Here is a 20,307-nt window from a genome sequence, read left to right on the forward strand (position 1 = left end):
GTTAGAACAGCTCATACACAAATTGGCTATGGAGCTACTGCCACTCTGTAAGTCAATTAGTGTTGCACCTCCATTTGGTTCATATATGTTAGGTTCTTCATTAGCAGCTGCTTATGTAAGAATTTTACCCATCGCTGATCTTGACTTGCCTTTGCTTTCCTTCGATTTGTGTATTGCAGAGTCAGGACAATGAAAGGCAAAAGCACAAGGTGCAGAATGAGGCATCTTTACTCAAAGACATGACTTGACTGAATATGAAATTGCAGACCTACTCTTACTCAGTGCATCAATATTATTATACATGCATATTTTCTGAAGAGATCCATAGACACATTGGCTAATTTTACTCTGAGCAGGTTTGGTGACTTCCCTATGAAATCTACTGGGACCTGTTACATATGTTACATAAATCTAGGAAGGGTGTCTGTTCTGAGAATATATTTTGGATTTTAATGCTCTACATTCAACTGCAAATTATGATAGGCATTCCTGAGTAAAATACAGTGCAAGCCAATCTATTTGGTCCCAAGTCAACAGATATTTGTTATAACTTAGACCTTGTATACATGAGCAGAAAAAAATGATCAGGGGGTTCATAAACAGGTTAACAAGACAGTTATCCATGTACAGAAAAAGATAACAGTTGTTGCTGGATTAAGGACAAAAAGAGTAGTAGCAGTGCTGCCAGTTACTCCCGAGGAGCTCTGTGTAGTATTACCTGGTACCAGTACAACTGTGGTAGTCAGTGTAGTATTATTAAGAGGCAAATTGGCAGTGTTTGTAATGTTACTATACAGAGAAATAATAGGACCTGTAAAGGACACATTTAGAATATTTGCTGCGACCTCAGGAACATATGATTCAATCCAGCCCAAATATGCAGTTAGTCGGACATACACTCCTGGCTGATTGGGCAGTCCACAACCATCTCCAAAACTCACAACCCCAACCAAATACCAGTGATTGGCTTCAGCACAAACCAATGGCCCACCAGAGTCACCCTGAAAAACACAAGAAAAATATGTGTGTGAGAAAATATCTGAATATTGAACATTTGGGGTTGTGTGTGAAAATACTACAGGTTCATTAAAGAAGCTCGTATTTCTAATTAAGTCCAACAGATGCATGTTTTCCCTTTGTTCCCCTCCTCAACTTTTCAATATTACTTACTGTACATGCTCAGCTTCTACCCTGACAATGAAATCACAAGTGTGTCAAAATGGGACACCCTAGCAAGGAAATTCCAGATTAATTCTGTAAATGAAGAGACTGGGACACATTTATAATGGTGTCACATGTAGCCTAGTTTAATCCAGTTGTTTTCCCAACATCCCATGTGAATAATTTGGTCTGGAAATATTATGTGTCCAATTTCAATCATTCTCAATAGAAAGTTCTAAGTAGGGTCATGCCATGAATTAGCAGCCTATCACATTTTTATACACTGATTCTTCTGGTGCTATGGGTAACCACAAATTAACTCCAAGGGGACCATTTAAACCTTCTATATCTCTAAAAAGCTCTAAGAATTCGTATTTTATTAAGTTAAAAAATCCTGAAAGCCTTTAATGCCAAACTTGGCTAAGTAAGATTTGTTGAGGTGCTATAGAAGTCAGTGGGTGGTGCACTAATCCTATTGGACCATTATTAATCCAATCAGAATTTTAGAGGTTTTCAGATATTTTTTCTTTACGAATTGTCTGAAAAACTAACATTTTTCGTGGTATTGATATTTTTCACGCATCCTTCAGAACTTTTTTTGTTCCTACTTTTATATACTCTTTTAACTAATTCAATGAGAATTATGGTTTTGGAGTTTAGTCCTACTTTCAAAAACCTCTAAAACCACTAAAAGTTGTCCTATGACAAATACGCCTCCACGTGTCCTTCTCATAATGAGACTTTTGCCTTTCAAATTGAAAGTCACACTTTCAAAGAGCTCTAAATGTTTCTAGAACCACTAGATCTAATAAATCTGGCATTTTAGTTCTGTCTCCCATTCCTCCACTTATTTTTTAAATCTTGAAACAGGTGGCAACAGAGGTGTAGCACAGAAATCATCCCGTCTACCCCATATAGTTAGTTAATGCATATCTCGTTTTCTTTCCTCCAGATAAGATCACTAACCTGGCAGGAGTCTTTTCCACCATCAATGTAGCCAGCACATAACATGTCATTTAAAATAACAAATGAACTTTGGCCTGAAGAAGATGGAGTTTGAATTATATTGTTGCACTGCTGGGTATCAATAAGAGGCACTACCACTTCCTGAAGGGTATTGGGGTCCGGAAGGCTGACTGTGAATAAAAAAACAGTATGCAACTCTATTGCTGTATCTAGATATGTTTGTTTGTCAGTATGAAATGATAGACAGAAGAAAACAGATGCTCCTAACAGCAGTAGGTGAAAGTAGGATGAAACTGTTAATGTGGAGAGTCTTACAACTGCTCGTTGGTTTTATTGATCATCTATTACATCTCTGCAAGTAAGGCCATCATAAAGGAGACCTGTCGTTAATGAAAATTTCTTGATCTAATCGCAAACCTTATTTCTGTTTCATAGAATTGCCAATAGAGGTGGCTGTGATACTATAGGGCAAATTCACTAAGATTCGTAGATGCGCCAGGCGCAACTTCGCCGCACTTCGCCGCACTTCGCCAGGTGTAGTTTCGCCAGCGCTCCGCAAATTCACTAAAATACAAAGTTGCGCACAGGGGTAGCGTAAGGTTGCGAAGTTGCGCTAGCGTTGATTCGCTAAGTGAAGTGAAGTTACGCTAGCGAAGGTTAATTTGCATACTGCGCCAAATTCAAATTTCAATGGAGGAATACGTAGAATCACTACAAATGCCTGGGAAACCTTCAAAACATCAAATAAATTTTTTTTGTTTGCCCTACACATGTGCCCACTGTATAGTTAAGTTGCCATGAGTTAGGAAATGTAGGGGGGAAGGAGGGGAGCCCCAAAAATTTTTTCGATCTTTTTCAGCCTATCACCCATAATATAGAAAAATATAGTTTTTTGGGACTTAGAAAAAATTTGACCTTTTTTTGAAGCAATCCCTATCTACTGTATTGCGCTTCGCCTGGTCTGAGGTGGCGAAGGAAGTCTAGCGTAAAAGGTAGCGTTCAGTACACTGCGCGCGTTAGTGAATTTGCGTAGTTACGTCCGTAGCAAAAATTCGCCAGCGTTCGTTAGTGAATTTGCGAAGTAATGAAAATGCCCAACGCTAGCGAATTGAAGCTAGCGTTAGGCGCTTCGGCGATTAGTGAATTTGGGTCTATATGTGGTGGTACATGCTCCCCCTGTGGTAACCTAAAAGAGAGACAACCCCTGAGTTCTTTATTTAAGAAAAGTGCTGTTAGTGAAGGCAACTTGGAATCTGTCCACATGGTCTTGCCATCACAGAAAGAAAGAGAGAGAGAAAAGTTGATTGATCTCTGATATTGAACTGTGAGTATCTGTGCTGACATTGTGGTGTTCCAGTGCCTGGGAGAGCCTCTGGAGTAATCAAGACTTCTTTCTTTTTTTTTTCATTTTGAGTGTGTTTTTAATAAAATAAAGTGAAGGTAAAAATGTCATTAAGAATGGCATATTTGAAAGGCTGTCTCCACTCCATTCCACTCTCTTATGTGCCCCCTCTTTTGGATCAAACCCCAACAGAGATACTCACCATTACTTGCAATGTTTCCCCAGCCAGTCACCCAGCACTGTAGTCCAGTAGGTAAATTTACCCCAGCTGATGGTAGACAAACTGGTTGGATGTAGTTTGTGAAATTCACATCACTGGTGAGTTCCACAAGGGTAATATCAGCCCCATTTTCAGGTAAAGTGTAATTAGGATGAACAATAAATCTTTTGACTGTCATGGGTATCTCATTGGCATTTGACCCAGTTAGCTTGTAGGACCCAAGATAAACAGTATAGAATGAAGGTGGATATGTACTGAAAGAGAAAAGGATCTTCTTTCAAAAAATGGGCTAAAAAGCAAATTAACTATACAAGAGACTGTGCAAACATGATAATGATGATGATTAGTCTACATTTCCCAAAGCTAGACGTGGTGGAACTGTAACAGGTGATAACTTTCTTGGTTTGTTGTTTCAGGTGTTTTTACCAGTGTTCTTGCCTTAACCTCATTTAAATTACGGGGAACCCATGAAATTACAAGAAGATTGAAAATGTTTAACTATGTCGAGCATATTACAAGAAGAACTACAAGAGAGATGAAATAGTTTTGCTTTTAGGGGATAGCAACAAAGGGTAGATGTACATCTCTACACCAAAAACAAATTAAATCAGTCAATTAAAAGAAGGAGCATCTGCGATTTAAGTAAAACAGTTAAGAAAAGGTAACTGTTGCACTATATGCTTTTGCATAACAATGAAATATCACTTAGCTGAGCCTATTTTAAGCTATCAGTATTGTACCCAAAAAGTGAATTGGTCAGTACCAGCCTAAAATAGGGTCACACAATTAAATAATAACTTACCTGTTAAAGCAGTGACTTGCAGAGATGACCCATTTATTTGTGATCAGGGATCCACCACAAAACCTATTATCCTTGCTCCTAATGTTCACTTGCCAAGGCCACATACCTGGCTGTGCATCTTGTCCTCCCATGATGCGACTCAACAGTTTGCGTGTTCCACATTCTGCCAATAAAGTGGGAGATGCTTAGACATTTCGCAAATATACCATTTTCTTGAATGCAGTGTTACTCTTCGTGATCCACAATGACTAATATATGTGAGAGAACTCTCTTAATAGTTACATTGCACCATTGTCATTGGATTATTGGAAGAGTTTATATGATGAGGACTTCCCGTACCAGTCAGTTGAATTGCAGAAGCTGCTTGGATGAGTAATGAAATATATTCAACTATTATTTTTCAAGTCCAGTTGCTCTAGATTTACTTCTACTAGATATACCTGAAGATAGAACCTATAAAACTGTTGCAATGACTGACTTTCAGGAATAAACCCTAATGTGCATTGCTATTTGTAGAACCTCATTGAGAATTATTAGAAGTATTGAATAGAATGCTCAGGACTTGGGGTTTTCCATAATTTGGATAACCATACATTGAATTAATCCAACTGGACTGTTTTGCCACCAGTATGGACTTATGTGTCTCAGTTATCATCAAGTACAAGGTACTGTTCTATTGTTAAAGAAAAGAAAAAAAGAAAATCAATTTTAAAAAATTAGGATTATATGTTGATAATGGACTTTATGAGCGGTGGCTTTCCTGTAATTTGATGCTTTCTGAATATCGATTTCTGCATAAGAACTTGATTATGGATTAAAATTTGTAGAGCTGGACAGGCATGTTTATAACAATTCTAATTAGAGTATTTTTTAAGTTTTTCTAAATTTGTTAAAAATTATTTTGATTTTCTGGATTGCTAGCTATTTTAATGTTGTGCAACAAAAACTCGATCTTACTAGAATCCTTCTATAAAAATAGGTTGAATTTTGGAGCTACACCTCCCATTTCTATAAATACACTTCTTAGTAAGAGTTCCACTCACCTATTACAGCTTCAGTGCCCCCGAAGAGGCCTAGAGGAAAACACAATAATTAGATGCAGACAACAGCTATGATATGTTAGAAATAAAGATGAGATATTCGTACATACATTCATGCATACATATATGACAAGATAATGAAATAAGTCTTTCTCTGATGTTATTAGAGTGGGAGGGTGAACTCGACAGTCAAGTGTTGTCTTAACTTTACGTGGGTCGCGACCGGGGAAATTCCCAACTCACACATCACAAGTTTTTATCAATGACCATACTACCCAGGTGTGACAGCTAGTCCTTTTGCATTTACTCATCTCGATATGCATGATATAGCCCCTTTTCATATAGAGTTTTTAGTGTTCTCCCAAGACTACTGTATCAATTTTAAGACCTACAGTTAAAGTGGACCTGTCAGCAGACATAAAAAGCTGTATAATAAAAGTCCTTTCCAAATTAAACATGAAATCCAAATTCTTTTTTTCTATTAAAGCATTACTAGCTGTTGTAAACTCATTTCAATTCTCAACTGTCAATCAAATTTTGCCTGCCCCTCCTCTATGCCTTGGGCATAGAGGTGCAGCGGGTATTTACTTTCACTTTCCATTTAGCACTTACTAGATGTCACTGCTCTCCACACATTCCCCCAGTTCTCTTTACTATTTAATTGTGTAACCAGGGCATGGGGCTGGAAATCAAGTCCCCCATTCGGGTGCACAAACAACTTTGATATGATGCAAGACTTGCCTTAAAAACAATGTCCATAAAATGGCTCCTGCCTACTTGCTATAATTAGGAATTCCCAGTCTGAAGGAAACAAGATTCAAAAAATGCATATAGTGTAATTAAAGTTTCTTTTTCTTGTCTAACGTGATAAAATAGGATTTGGAATAATATTTCCGGATGACAGGTCCCCTTTAAAACCACCCAGGGATTTGTTTTATAAAAACTCAAGGACCTTACTCTCAACACCCTTGCATGAAACAAAATATGTTTGAAAGGCTAATTTTAATGCTAATATTGGACAACTAGATGTCAACACACCTAGAGCATAACATAAGTGATACAATTTTTCAATAAAAGTACTAGTTATCAGAAGTACATTCAGCTCATAAAAGTATTAGCTCAACTTGTTTTGTTGTGACTCGACTTTCTTAGGGGATATGGCAACCCAGAACCCATACAAATAAACATAAAATTGTTTTCCAGTTCACACATATTTAGACAAATCTCTGGAAGTTGACAACAAATTCCTAAAAACAAAATATCAAAAAGAACCTGTCATTGCACTTCTTTATCATCCCCCAACTTTAAATGACTGTTATAAAAATCCATGGGACAATAGGTGATAAATGCAAATGTCAATATTCTTTAAAAAGTGGAAACCTAAAGTAGAAAATATTAGTAGTTTTGAAGAAACCCATTTGATAATTTGACATTCTTGGATTCTTTGTTGACCGAAAACACCTACATTAGAATAGGTGATATCTAAAGGTTATTTCATCCAGAAGAAAGCTTATAAGCAAGAACATAGGTCACCAATCCAATTTCCAGCCTGAAAGATCCCTCCTTGATCTACCCCTCTAAAAGAAAACAACAAAAAATTGAATTTAAACTGCCTTATCTAATACAGTTTTTCCCCAATAAAGCATAGTGATTTTAGATTATAATGGAGTTTTCATGAGCTATGTCTCAAGCCATTATCGTCAAAATGAAAAAAGCCCATTGACTGTGTCATTCAAATATTTGGTAAAAATGGAAGTTACTTATCAACCCATTCTTCAGGGCAACATTAGCCACAGATTGGCACAAATAATCCAAAGAGATGCACTTGGTGCTTTTTATACGGGTTTATGTCCCACCATCTACTGTATTTATGTCAAAATATCAATTGAATCGTACAAAAGAGCAATATTGGCATAAAGCAATGCCCATCTAATTCATCTTTTTGAACCCAGCCAATATCCATATCCAAATAAAACAGAGAACTTTAGTATTTGCATGTAACCCCTGGATGTTATATAGTGACACTCACCCAAGTGCAGCAGGAGCACAGCTTTTAATATTGGCAGTGCCTTCATGGTACCCTCTTGTGCAGCAGTGTCAGTGTCACTGACTCCGTGTCCTTCTTATATTATATCTTACGCTAGAATTAGGAATGTGGGTTTACCAGTTATTGCAAAAACCTAATGCTTAAACAAACACAGATCATCACAGACAATTTGTAAAGGTTTTGGTCCTCTCCTTTTTTCCATTCTTATTGTTATGATTTCCTGATTTTGTTTTCATTTGTTTCTTGTTGGGCCCATATTTTCATTTGGCTTTGGGTTAATGTTGGACAAAAGATTGACAATTGTGCATTGTGCATTTATTCTCTGCTTCTTTGTATTCATATCTCTTAGTATACGCCTTAACTCCTGTACATGGTTGCTATTACTCAGTGGGAAATAATTTCTTTTGTTGTTATAATTATTCATTATTATTATTCATTATTATAATTTATAGACATAAATTATTGTGACTGTTACAGCTATTATGCAGCTGGATTTGGCTAGCAGCAACAAGCAGCAACAAGCAAGAAAAACAGACTTGATGAAGTTATTAGGAACCCCCAGTAATTCTTCCTACTACCCCAGGCTGGCTCTCTTCTTCTTCTTGAAAAATGCCCTGCCTAGGGAACTGTTAGTTGAGTGCTAATAATTGAGTACTGCTCTTCTATACTCTTTATGTGTCCCATAAGACAGGGCTGTCCAACTGGCGGCCCATGCTCCCCCCGCTTGTGTGGCCCTCCACATGAAAGTCTGCCTGCTGTGTTTGTTTACCATGTGTAAAATGTAATAGGTATCACTACAGAGATTAACTGGCCCCTGCATAATTTAAACCTCAAATTCAGACTGTAATCCCCTGCATTGTTCACATTTGTAATCCCCCTGTATTGTTCACACCTGTGACACCTCTAGAGTAACCATCCTAAAGTACTGTACTGTTCACACCTGAGACCCAGACTCAAACTGCCCACATCTTTCACACCTTATTCAAAATGCTTATGGGGCACCAGCACTGTGTGTAGTACATCTTAGAGTGGTCCTGATGGGTTTCCCTGTCTCCTGCTCTGTTCTGCCATATGCTCCCTGTGTGTGTCATACTCTTCCTGCCATATTCTCCCTGTTTGGGCCATGCTCTATCAGCCCTATGCTCCCTGTGTGTGCCATACTCTGCCTGTCAAACATAAGCCTGGTATTTGTTCTGAAGGTTTGTTAGCATTGAAAATTATTATTAGGGGCCCCTAAGGTGTTTAATCATGTGCTGGGGGTGCTGTGTTATCCACAGGGGAGAAGGAGATATATGGATTCAAGGGTATGTTTTAATATGACTTAACTTTTTTATCCCTGCAGCGAGGTTTTTTGGTGTGCTATTAACGTGGACATGGTTTTGTGGTAACATGGGTGTGGTTTAAAGTGGGTGTGGTCTAAACCAGGGAGTGGCTACCACTGGCTTCCATTATCGGTCCTCCACCATGTAGACCAGAAAAATTCCGTCCCTCGGTAGGACAGAAGTTGCACAGCACTGACATAAGACAACGTTCTGTACTAGGAATGTGGATGCCCAAGACAGGTGCCATATGTAAGACTGGAAATATTGTGGGGCTCTGTAACTCCAGGCTGGTGCATTTTTTTTTGTCAACTTTCTTTTTATTGAAATCAGATTTCACTTTTCCCGAAGGACTGTATATAAAACAGCATAATGCACAACACATGAATGCATGGTACAATATATTGCTTGACAGGGGAAAAGACACAAAAGAGAAAAAAAACATGAAAAGAAAATGATCCATAAGTAAAATGATCCACTGATGATTTTAAAATTAGCACTAAACATGTCACATTTGATATCTCTAGAGCAAGTTGTTGCCATAAGCCTCAAACATTAGTTAAACACACACTCAAGGAGAGTGAAATGAACTCTGCCCATTGCCCCATTCCAACTCAAAGGGATATGAACGACTCCTTATGAAGGATCCAAGTGTCTCAGATCTCTGTGTATTTCTCCATTTGGCCATCAATTTGGTATTTCAAACGTTCATTGGAATGGATGAACTCTAGCTTGTCCAAGACTTTAGATAAGGAAAGGCAGGGTGATTTCCACTGTGCCGCAATATGAATCCTAGCTGCCATACAGATATGTTGAGTCAGATGCTGTGCCGAATGGTTCATGCCCTCCAGTTTATGTTCAAGGAGCATAACCTCTGGGCAGGGATCAATGGGAGTATAAAAGAGTGTAGTCAATATCCGAGATATCTGCTGCCATAGGGCTTGTGTCACAGGACAGCTCCACCAGGTATGCCATACCGTCCCTCTAGTGGGACAATTTCTGAAGCATTGAGGTGAAACAGTGGGGTATATACGATGAAGTCGTTCCGGAACATAGTACGCTCTATGAAAGAGTTTAAGTGAGGTTTCCACTATGGTGACATTATAGCTCCCTTTGAAAATTCTTAAGTAGCTTTTGAGCCATACTTCCGGAGAAAACTTTGACTCCAAGTCTGTTTCCCAGTCCAGCATGTGTTGAAGTTTGTCCGGTGCAACAGCATGGTTCAGCTGGTTGTAAATAGTTGATAAGACTCGTTTACACATTGGGGAAGTCATGCAAATGACCTCTAAAAATGTTCTAGAGACCATGTTCTTGTGCCAGAAGTGTGTAGCAAAATGTGACAGTTGCATTGCCCGGTACGTCTCAGTTGGTGGCGCCTGATATTTCTGAATAAGTGTCTCCATAGGCAGCGGTTTAGATCCATCAGTGAGTTGGTAGGCGGTAAGTACCCCCCTGTCTTTCCACCAAGTAAAGGCCGACTCGGATCGGCTAGGGGGAAAAAGGGTGTTTTCATGCAATGGTACCATTGCCGAAGGGTTTGATGCCAGACGATATTTAAATTTAAGTATGTTCCATAACTACAGCATAGCATAAGTCAATGGGGAAACAGTTCTACATACTTTAACATCCGAGCTTGGATTCCAGAGTAAGCTCTGTAATGAATAAGGTTGTATAATATTAGACTCCATGAGCACCCACAAAGGAGCTTGAGGTCCTCCATGTATGGGGGGGATCTGGACACAGCGTGCTGCCCTATAATAATGGAGCAAGTTTGGGACCCCCAATCCACCCCTAGTTTTGTGGAGGTACATAATATGTCTATTAATCCTCGGTCTCTTATTCCCCCAGATGAAGGCCATCATTTTTTGTTGGAAACTGATCAGGTCCCTTCTCACAATGGCAATGGGCAGAGTTCTAAAGTAGTATAACAACCTAGGCAAAGTCATCATTTTAATACAATTTATTCTCCCTATCCAAGAAATCTGTTTTGGCCTCCACTCCTGTAACTCATGCAATAATTTCCTATACAGTTGAGGATAATTATTTTTATACATTGTTTCCAGGTTGGCAGTGAGGCGTATGCCTAGATAAGATAAGTATTGTACTCTCAGTTGAAACCCAAAATTAAGTTCAACAAGTTTGTTGGTATTCTTTGGAACGCCACAGGGCATAAATTCGCTCTTATCCTGATTCAGTCGTAACCCAGATGCCTTAGAAAATTCCTGAATAATGTGGAGAAGGTTGGGCAACGTAGTTAAAGGTTGTGTGACAGTCAACAATAAGTCGTCTGCAAAAAGGGATACTTTATGTTCAGTGTTAGCTATAGTGTAGCCTTTAACATTCTGGTTACTCCTAATTGCATCTGCCAGCGGTTCCATTGCAAGAGCAAAAAGGGCCGGGGACAATGGACACCCCTGCCTCGTGCCCATTTGTATCTCAATAGTTTGAAAGGTGGAAGTAGGTAATTTCAGTGTAGCAGACAGGGTAGAGTAATATGTAGAAAGAATAGTAGTAAAAGGTTCACCAATCCCAAGTGAGCTAAGTATTGTTCTAAGATATTGCCAGTCAAGGGAATCAAACGCCTTCTCTATATCCAAGGCTAGTACACCCATGGGCGTTTTGGTAGATTTAGCATGTTGTATGACATTAAGTACCTTTCTCACATTGTCCCCTGTCTGTCTGAATGAGATGAATCCAACCTGGTCTCTATGTATCACCTCTGGCAAAATAGAGGACAACCTTCGTGCTAGTATGCTAGTCAAAATTTTTAAATCAATTTTCAATAGAGAAATCGGACGGTAATGTTTCGGTTGGAGAGGGTCCTTATTCGGTTTAGGGATCAGTGTAATATGCGCTGACAGCAATTCTTGGGGAATAGATTTACCATCTCGGATTTGATCAAACAACAATTTAAGGCGTGGAATTACTATGTCAGCAAAAACCTTATAATATTTAGCTGAGAAGCCATCAGGGCCGGGTGCCTTCCCTACTTTGAGATGTTTGATTGTGTAAGCAATGTCCTCAACCGTTATGGCAGCATTCAGCATATCTAAACTTGAATCAGAGAATGTAGGTAAAGGATACTGAGAAAGGAAGGTCAGTATAGCTCGAGAATCCGGTTTATGTGTTGGTGTATAAAGTTTCCTATAGAAGTATAAAAATGTGTCCCTTATTTTTTCCGGGTTAGAGGTAATGGTGCCTAGTGAAGTTCTAATACGGGGAATCTGGTTAATCTGAGATTTGGTACGCAGTAGGTTGGCTAAGTAAGTGTCTGGTTTGCTACAAATCTTATAGTACCTAAACCTAGTCCATCTGATAGCTTTATCTACTTGTTCCATTTGTAAAGTATTCAATTCTTGTTTAAGTGCTTTAATACGTTTGGTCAGGTGTGATGACGGTGAAGCTTGATTGAGCCTTTCCAAGGTGGTCAATGAGAATTCTAGTTGGCTATACCTTTCCCTTTGTTGTTTTTTCCTCCTAGCAGCCTGTTGTATGAGATACCCTCGTATAGTAGCCTTATGGGCCGCCCATACAATATCTGGCGTGACATCAGCCGTGGTATTTTCCTTGAAGTAATTAGTTAGAGTAGTTTTTAACTCTTGTGTGACTTGGGGATCGCTAAGCAGGCGTTCATTAAGGCGCCATCTAGATGATCTAGGGTGAATACCCTGTAGCAACACCTTAGTAACCATGAGATCATGGTCTGACCACGGGCAAACTTTTATAAAGGCATCCTTTAGGTTAGGGATCATTGCTGCATTGAGTAAGATGGCATCGATTCTAGAATATTGCTTATGAGGGGCTGAATAAAAGGATGGTCTTCTAGGATGGAGTTCTCTCCAAGGTATCAACAAATAGGGATATGTTAAGAACCCGTTGAGTCATTTTAGTGGCCTTAGGTTCCCTGAAGTAGGGTAGCACGCCCGATTTATCCAAAGCCGGATTAAAGGGAAAGTTAAAGTCTCCGCACCACAAATTAATATCATGGGGATGGTACTTAGTTTAGTAGCGAATTTGTTAAAAAACTCCCGGGGGGCAGCATTCGGGGAATAGGTGGATGTAATGCTAATAGACTTTTCAAATAGGGTACCAACTATGGATAAGTACCGCCCTTCCTTATCTACTTGCACATCCGTCACAACAATCGGAAAGTTGTTATGGACCAGAATAGCAACACCTCTATGTTTTTTATTGGGAGTAGATGCTAGAAAGTATCGGGAATATTGGTGATGAAAATATTTCGGGTATGACTGTCTAGTGAAGTGAGTCTCCTGCAGGCAAATCACATCTGGATGCATACGTTCATACCATTGGAAGGCCTGTCTACGCTTCCGCGGAGAATTTAACCCCTTAACATTATTGGAGATTATTGTAAAAGTCATATTGAAATGTTACTATAAGAAAGCCATTACAGCAAAACAGCATGACACCCCGAGTGGGGGAGCTACAAGTAGAATGACATGAGAGAACAGGAGTGGAGGCCATGCTTCACGAACAATATAGCATACAGGTATACTGAACATTCAAGGACCATAGGAAGAGGCATAAAGGTAAGTACATTCTGTAATGAGAGAGTACAAAAAGGATACCAAAAACAGTTATAGACACAGTGGATCGACCCAAAATAGTGAACAAAACAATTTAAGTAATAAAAAGTAACCTGAAAAAGAACCCCAAAAGTGGGGAAAATGTCCCGGTCATTCAGCGACTGTCTATGTGTGGTTGCCGCTAGAGTGGGGAATGTGGGCAGCATCTATTCCCAAGCCCATTTAGAAGGATGCAACGTATCCAGCACAAGTAAATAGAAACATGGGGTATAAGGCATACTTATCCGGGCAAGTCTCTGTTATGCAAAATCGTTTGAAAGTGGAGCCTTTGTGGTTTGGGGATGCCAGAGTTGCGGCCTAGACGAGAAGGTGAGCGGGGACCAGCCACCACTTGCCACTCCTTGTGAGGTCTCGGACTGCTTCCCGCCGATGGTGTTGGCGAAGGAGCAAGAAGGCCTTCCTTCTGTAGGACGTGTAAGGCCGCCTCTGTGGTCTTGAATGAATACATACGGTTATTGATGGTGCAATGGATTGCAAAGGGGAAGCCCCATCTGTACTTAATCCGTGCCTTCTGAAGCTGTAAGGTAACATCTTTCATCAGCCTCCTCTTTTGCAAGGTAGTAGGTGCCAGATCTGCATAAATATCAGCGATATTTTGTTGTCTGGATCTCTGGTGAATTGGCGCGCTGCTTGTAGTATTTGGTCTCTGACCGCCTCATGTTGCAGTTTCAGGACTATGTCCCTAGACGTATCCTTTGTGCAAGGCCTAGCTAGCGCTCGATGTATTCTCACCATTTGCAGTTTCTCAGGCGGTGCTTCAGACAATAGGGTAGTAAAAAGGTTCATCGCAAATAATTCGAGGTCCATCTCGGTCTCTGGGACTCCACGAAGGCGGATGTTGGCCCTGCGAGATCTGTTCTCAAGATCCTCGATCTTTTCCTCCATTACTGCAATTTGTTCCTTCTGGAACTTACAGTAATGGTGTCACTATCAGCATGTTAGATTCGGTACCGGAACGTTTTATAGCTGTGGTTGCTGAATTAAGCGGGCTGGGATACGGAGCTCACATCAGGTACGTCTGCTCCCGATGGGACCGCGCATGCGCCCCCGGTGCATTTTTTTTTGTAAGAAGATGATTGTCAGACCATGATAGCAGGTAAGCAACTACAATCATTGGTGGGCTGCCTAACAACTTGGCCCCCAGTGGTTTTACTTGTCTTTCTCCTTTAAATACCAATTACAGTCCTATAAGAATTTGACCTATTTCAATTACAAAGCTATTGCTATTTTAGATAAAGATCATCATGTATTTTTAACTTATCTTCTAGGTCTCATCAGATGAGTAGGGTAGATTGGTAGACATTCATGGGAAACCCCTTAAACAGGCTAATTTATTTATAAAATACCATGTTTAGCTTAGCTATATGTGTTTAATGCTGCTTGCATTTGCTTATTAGTGCCTGTCTGCTCTACTATCCTTGGTGATTTGCTCCATTTAGCAGAAGGTTTGGGACTGGGCACCCAGACAGGAATATTATTGCTCTTTATGCCAACTACATTAGGTTTCTTTTCCATAACCTTTAGGAGACTGTACCTCTTCTTCTGTCCATGCATGGTTCAAAGTAGATTCAAGCAGATTAAATCAGGAATATGATGCATTACAAATTCCCAGAATCTTCCATTTTTCACAACCCAAAATAATGTCTCATTTTAAAGGGATACTGTTTCCTAGGTGCTCTGAGTCATGTGACTTGTACTACAACTTAAAAATCCTGTCAGAATCCCTTGAAAGTATGACCAAGGACCAATGCAAAGAACATGCATACCAATGCCAATGTCATGGGTTGAAGGGTACTAGTGACTCCTGTAAATGGAAATCAAAGGAAGTTCATGAAGGATTATCTAAACCCACACATGTGGAACCCAGAAGTTAATGGAAGAGGCTGTATTTTTTTCAAACTAATTTACTATGAAACCTGTAAGAAAAGATAGATGTCAAATCACCATAGAATTGAATATAACAGGCACTTTTGTAGAGCAGTGAGAAAATAATAATAATAACAATATTTGGCTATACTGGAATGGTTATATTGATCACTGAGTTTCCTTCTGTGGTCCAGTCCTTATAAACTAAGTTCTGCTTTCCTGAACACTCTTTTATTATGCCCTGCATCTTGTAACTAGTGTTGGGCGAATTTATTCACCAGGCGCAAATTTGTGGCGAATTCCTGCAATTCGCCGCCGGCGAATAAATTCGATAAACCACTGTGAAAATTTGCCAGCATCCAAAAAAAACAGATGCCAGCGGCAAAAACTAGATGCCGGCGCCGCTTTGAAAATTTTTTGCCATTTCACGAATTTTGCGGGAAATTCACAAATTATTCAGCTAACCGAAACGCCACAGATTCGCCCATCACTACTTGTAACTAGTGATGAGCAAAAAATAAGTTTTGCTGCAAAAATGTTGCCCATAGACTTTAATGGGTGAAAAAATAATGTCACGAGTCAAGAAAAAATTTACGCCCATAGACTTAAATGCATTTTGGCAAATTTTGCCGTTTTGCAAATTTTTGATGGTACAAATCATGCATGGAGCATGGTAACTCATTTTGTGGTATCTGGATAGAAATATACATTTTATTTCTTTTAGTTTATTTTTCATTTAACAAACAACCTAAGATGGAGTCTAATTACAAGAACTGAGACATATTGCCAATAATTCCCTTTAATAGTATAAGAAATGTACATCTAGTAGCAGCGATATACAACATTTACAGTAGATATGCACAACCTAAGAACAAGGAGAGAAAGAAGAAAAAGAAATGGGGAAAAAAACACTTTAATACAATTTGCACCATTAATTCCCTATAATGAAGGATACATTAGACTAATCTACCAGACTAATGGATAGATGTTGATTCATGTTCCCCAAATTTTTTCAAACGTATCGGGGACCCCTCTGACTTCGTAGGTAAGTTTTATTACTGGAAGGGTTTGTTAGCTAAATTGATCCATTGGGAGCCTTTTTAGATGTTTTTCAGTAGTGTCAGGGTGGGCCTCCTTGCGCCCACCAGAGAACCTGATATCTAAGGCCCATCTGACAAAATATAGATGGAGACACTGCCCAGTGATATGGATGTTATATAGGTTTATAGTGAAGAAAAGAAAGGGCTTATGGGAATTTTTCCAAGAATGGGGTCCACTGGAGGCAGTCAAGCCTTTTATTTCAGGCTCACAACAGATATTTTTCCATTTTACTTACCGTACTCCAATGTTGTGAATGGGATCATATGTGATGCACAGGCTGGTAGATTAGTCTGTCCCAACTCCGAGCTGGCACACATGCATGTACAACAGGGCAACCCTGAGCTTAATTCTTAATCTATTACACTTTATTTGTATATGTCATATTTGCATTAGTCCAAATTTTCTTAAAAGGTCAGCGCTAACCAAAAGCCCAGGGAAAAAAAGTATGAAAAAAGAGAGAGATAAAAAACTCTTATAGTGTAGTATTTTGTAGGGAGCTGTAGCTCCACAACCAAATAAATTTCTATTTGGTGCAGTTACCCTCTAAGAATCACCACAGGTGGCTAGTAGATGGGTACTTACAAACGTTCAAAATTATCAAGTGCACATCACGTTTGTTGAATGATGTAAAGTTGCAAAATGTTTCTTCTATGCTGGATCATTCAACAAACGTGATGTGCACTTGATAATTTTGAACGTTTGTAAGTACCCATCTACTAGCCACCTGTGGTGATTCTTAGAGGGTAACTGCACCAAATAGAAATTTTTTTGGTTGTGGAGCTACAGCTCCCTACAAAATACTACACTATAAGAGTTTTTTATCTCTCTCTTTTTTCATACTTTTTTTCCCTGGGCTTTTGGTTAGCGCTGACCTTTTAAGAAAATTTGGACTGTGTTTTTTGTACTCGAGGAGAAACGAGGATCGTTGGGTCGGATAATCAAAGGGAAAATACTCAGAGACTTTGGTCAAACTAACTTTTTTCACAAAAAGTTTTTATTTTTAATATTTGCATTAGTACCACAATAAATGGGATCGGTCCCAGAATGAGTTTGTCATTGTAATTGTTTCTGCAATTGTTCTGCCGGCCAACCGCTAATCTTTCCTGCATTTCTGCATTGCTTAGGGAATCATTTCTGATATACAAATATCCTTTAGAAGAAAAACAAGTTGTGTTTAAAGCCTTTGCTATTTCAATGGGCTCTTACACAACAACCCTGGTTACAGGTGCTAACACAAAGACACTGAATGTCAATCCTATACAGTTGGTTTCTTCCCCTGTGCATTATAAATCTCCCTAGTGATGTGCTTTTCAGACTTCATCAAGTACCCCCACTGCCATCTTTCATTTTAAAGGTATCTCTTTGCCTATAAAATAGCCAAAGCTGTATAGTGTTTCATTCTTCTTGATTTGATCCAAATCAAGTCCTTGACTTTGTGTTCTTTGTCACTTTTATTAATGTTTAAGGGATACTGTCAAAATGGTTTCACATGTACTTTTATTGGCTTGATAACAATGCACAGTGAAGTCAATGCTATTTTGAAAATAGAATATTCATGAGCAAATGAATGCATGAATTATAACTGTATTTCTTTCTACATGATGGCCATTATCACTGTTCATTACATATACATTCTGTTCTGCACTAAAAACAAGCTCAGTATTATGTAAGTGCTTGGATGCAACCTGAGACTCCATCTGTTCCATTCAGGCTCATCTATGACTGAACAAGCCTGTGATGTGAATAAGACCACTCTCACACTGATGCATAATAAGCATAGTTTGTGACATTGTATGAGTATATAGTTTATGTGAGTGTATGGAGGGGTGTATGTATGGATGTTGGGTTTCATTTGGAGTGGTTGAACTTGATGTACTTTGGTCTTTTTTTCAACCTGATTTAACTATGTAACTTTAAAGAGTTAAAAAAAGTTTAAGAAAGTGTTTTGGCACTTATCTCCACTAGTCATATTATAGCATGAGACAATTCACTCCAAGGGACAGTTCAGAGAATTGTAAGGTTCCTTTGTGGATGTTCCTTGGTATGCTCTAAACCAGTGTTCCCCAACTCTCAGTGGCCTCAAAGCAGGGGCTTATTTTTTATTTAGTAAAATAAAGCCTTGTGTAGGCTGCCAGTTCATATAAAGGCTACAAACTAGCCAACCACAACCCTTATTTGGCACCCCCTGGAGCTATTTGCATACTTGTTTGCTCCCCGACTCTTTTTACATTTGAAAGTGTCTGACGGAAAAAAAAAAGTTGGGGACCCCTGCTCGAAACTATTGATGTGTATGGGTTCTTGAATCATTGTGTGAGGATCTCCCTGCTCTAAAACCAGGGACCTTCTGCTTACTGACCGCAGCTCTTACTTGGTCTACCACTGGTGGCCTCAAGTTTTAAGCACTGCGGTCAGAGTGACTTTTCCCCTTTTTCAATTTTCATGTCTATAATCAAGCTGTACAATCTGCAGCCCAATTAAGAGACTGTTTAAACCCACCTCCTCACTTCAACGGCTGTGCAGCTGTAAAGAAGACTTTAGCTTGTGAAAGTGCAAGTTGGGTGGATGAAGAACCATGGGTAATAAGAGCAATGTCTACCTGATTATGTGTAAGAAACACCATTTATTGATGTTTGATAAAACAGTATGCCAATATTGACCAAAGAGATTACTGTAAATTCAGTAGTGTTTGAGGCGGATAAATCTGCTTGTACTCCCTCATCCTAGAAATTAATCTTCTAAAGGACATTATTAGTGCTCACCAGATTGTGGTACCTCCTGGGAGTCCAAAGATCCATAGGGCAGCATATACATATGGGAGAAGGATAGGGCAAGACTAGGAGGGCTGGTTCCCCTTGCCACTGATTTGGTGACTGTGATGGTCAGTTTTCCCAGTGTGTAAAGGAAATTTAACACTGTGGAAACTTGTCTTTTTATTACTCTGGTATTGGAAAAGTTATCCAGTTCAATTTCTCATAAAATGAAAGAAGGAAAAGATTTCAGTGTAACGTATTAATGTAACATTAGCAAACCTATAAAAAATCCCATGGAAGCATTTTTGCAGTTAACAATTTAAATGTAGGAAGTCACAGCTGCTGAATGTCAGGTACTGTTGCTTTTGTGAATTATTACAATTTCCTCACCCAGAGAGTAGAGGCTTAAGAAGCTGTGTTGTAAATTAAATCCAGGGTCCTCGTCTCTCTCTCACTGTGCTGAGCAGGCTGTTGATGGTGGCAAGACAGATGTTGAGGACAGTCCTGATTCCTTAGATTGTCTAGCAGGGCACCAGCAAACACATCAAAGATATCTAGGTATATACTTGCAAAGTTGATGATACAGACATCCTCAGTCTATCCTGGTTCTGATGTGCCAGTTTTATGCAAAAATAATTCACAGAAGAACTGCAGCAGCATCATTGAAGGCAAGTCTAATTCTACTACTTGTGCCAACTGTTCTGCAAGCCACCAGGATTCTTCCCTCTCTCACCAGTAAGCTGCTTGCTCCCAGTGGGTTTACTCCAAACACTTGTGATGGCAGCAACAGAGCCCTTTTATCCTTCAGCCTTCCATCACTTCACTGTTCCTAATTAACTCTTCCCCTTCTTCCCATGCTCCTCTACAAGAAACAACAAGCTCCTCCCCTGGCCTGACAAATCCAAGAAGCCAAAAACTCACTTGACCAATTTATACTTCTGAAGGAATCTTGAGACAAGTTCCACAGTGTACCAAAATATACCTAAACCTCTCCGTATTTACACAGCAAAACATAGACATCAAATCTCACCATTTGAGTGTACCCTTACGCAGTTTACATGTTCTGATATCCCAACAGGTGGGAGG

General features: G+C 39.3%; 1 protein-coding gene across 1 annotated transcript; it reads right to left on the minus strand.

The window, feature by feature from the left end:
• Nucleotides 1-205: 205 nt before the first annotated feature.
• On the minus strand, nt 206-7,639 carry prss8l.5.S loc108703873 (serine protease 27-like gene 5 [provisional] S homeolog). The gene is made up of 6 exons (XM_018239400.2): nt 7,561-7,639; nt 5,535-5,564; nt 4,492-4,654; nt 3,672-3,943; nt 2,128-2,297; nt 206-1,001 (listed from the first exon to the last, which is right to left on the minus strand). The coding sequence occupies exons 1-6, from the start codon at nt 7,604-7,606 to the stop codon at nt 594-596; spliced, it is 1,089 nt and encodes a 362-aa protein (XP_018094889.1). The 5' UTR covers nt 7,607-7,639; the 3' UTR covers nt 206-593.
• Between the last annotated feature and the right edge of the window lie 12,668 nt (nt 7,640-20,307).

Source organism: Xenopus laevis, chromosome 9_10S (genome assembly GCF_017654675.1).
Source record: "Xenopus laevis strain J_2021 chromosome 9_10S, Xenopus_laevis_v10.1, whole genome shotgun sequence".
In the NCBI taxonomy this organism is placed as follows: Eukaryota; Metazoa; Chordata; class Amphibia; order Anura; family Pipidae; genus Xenopus; species Xenopus laevis.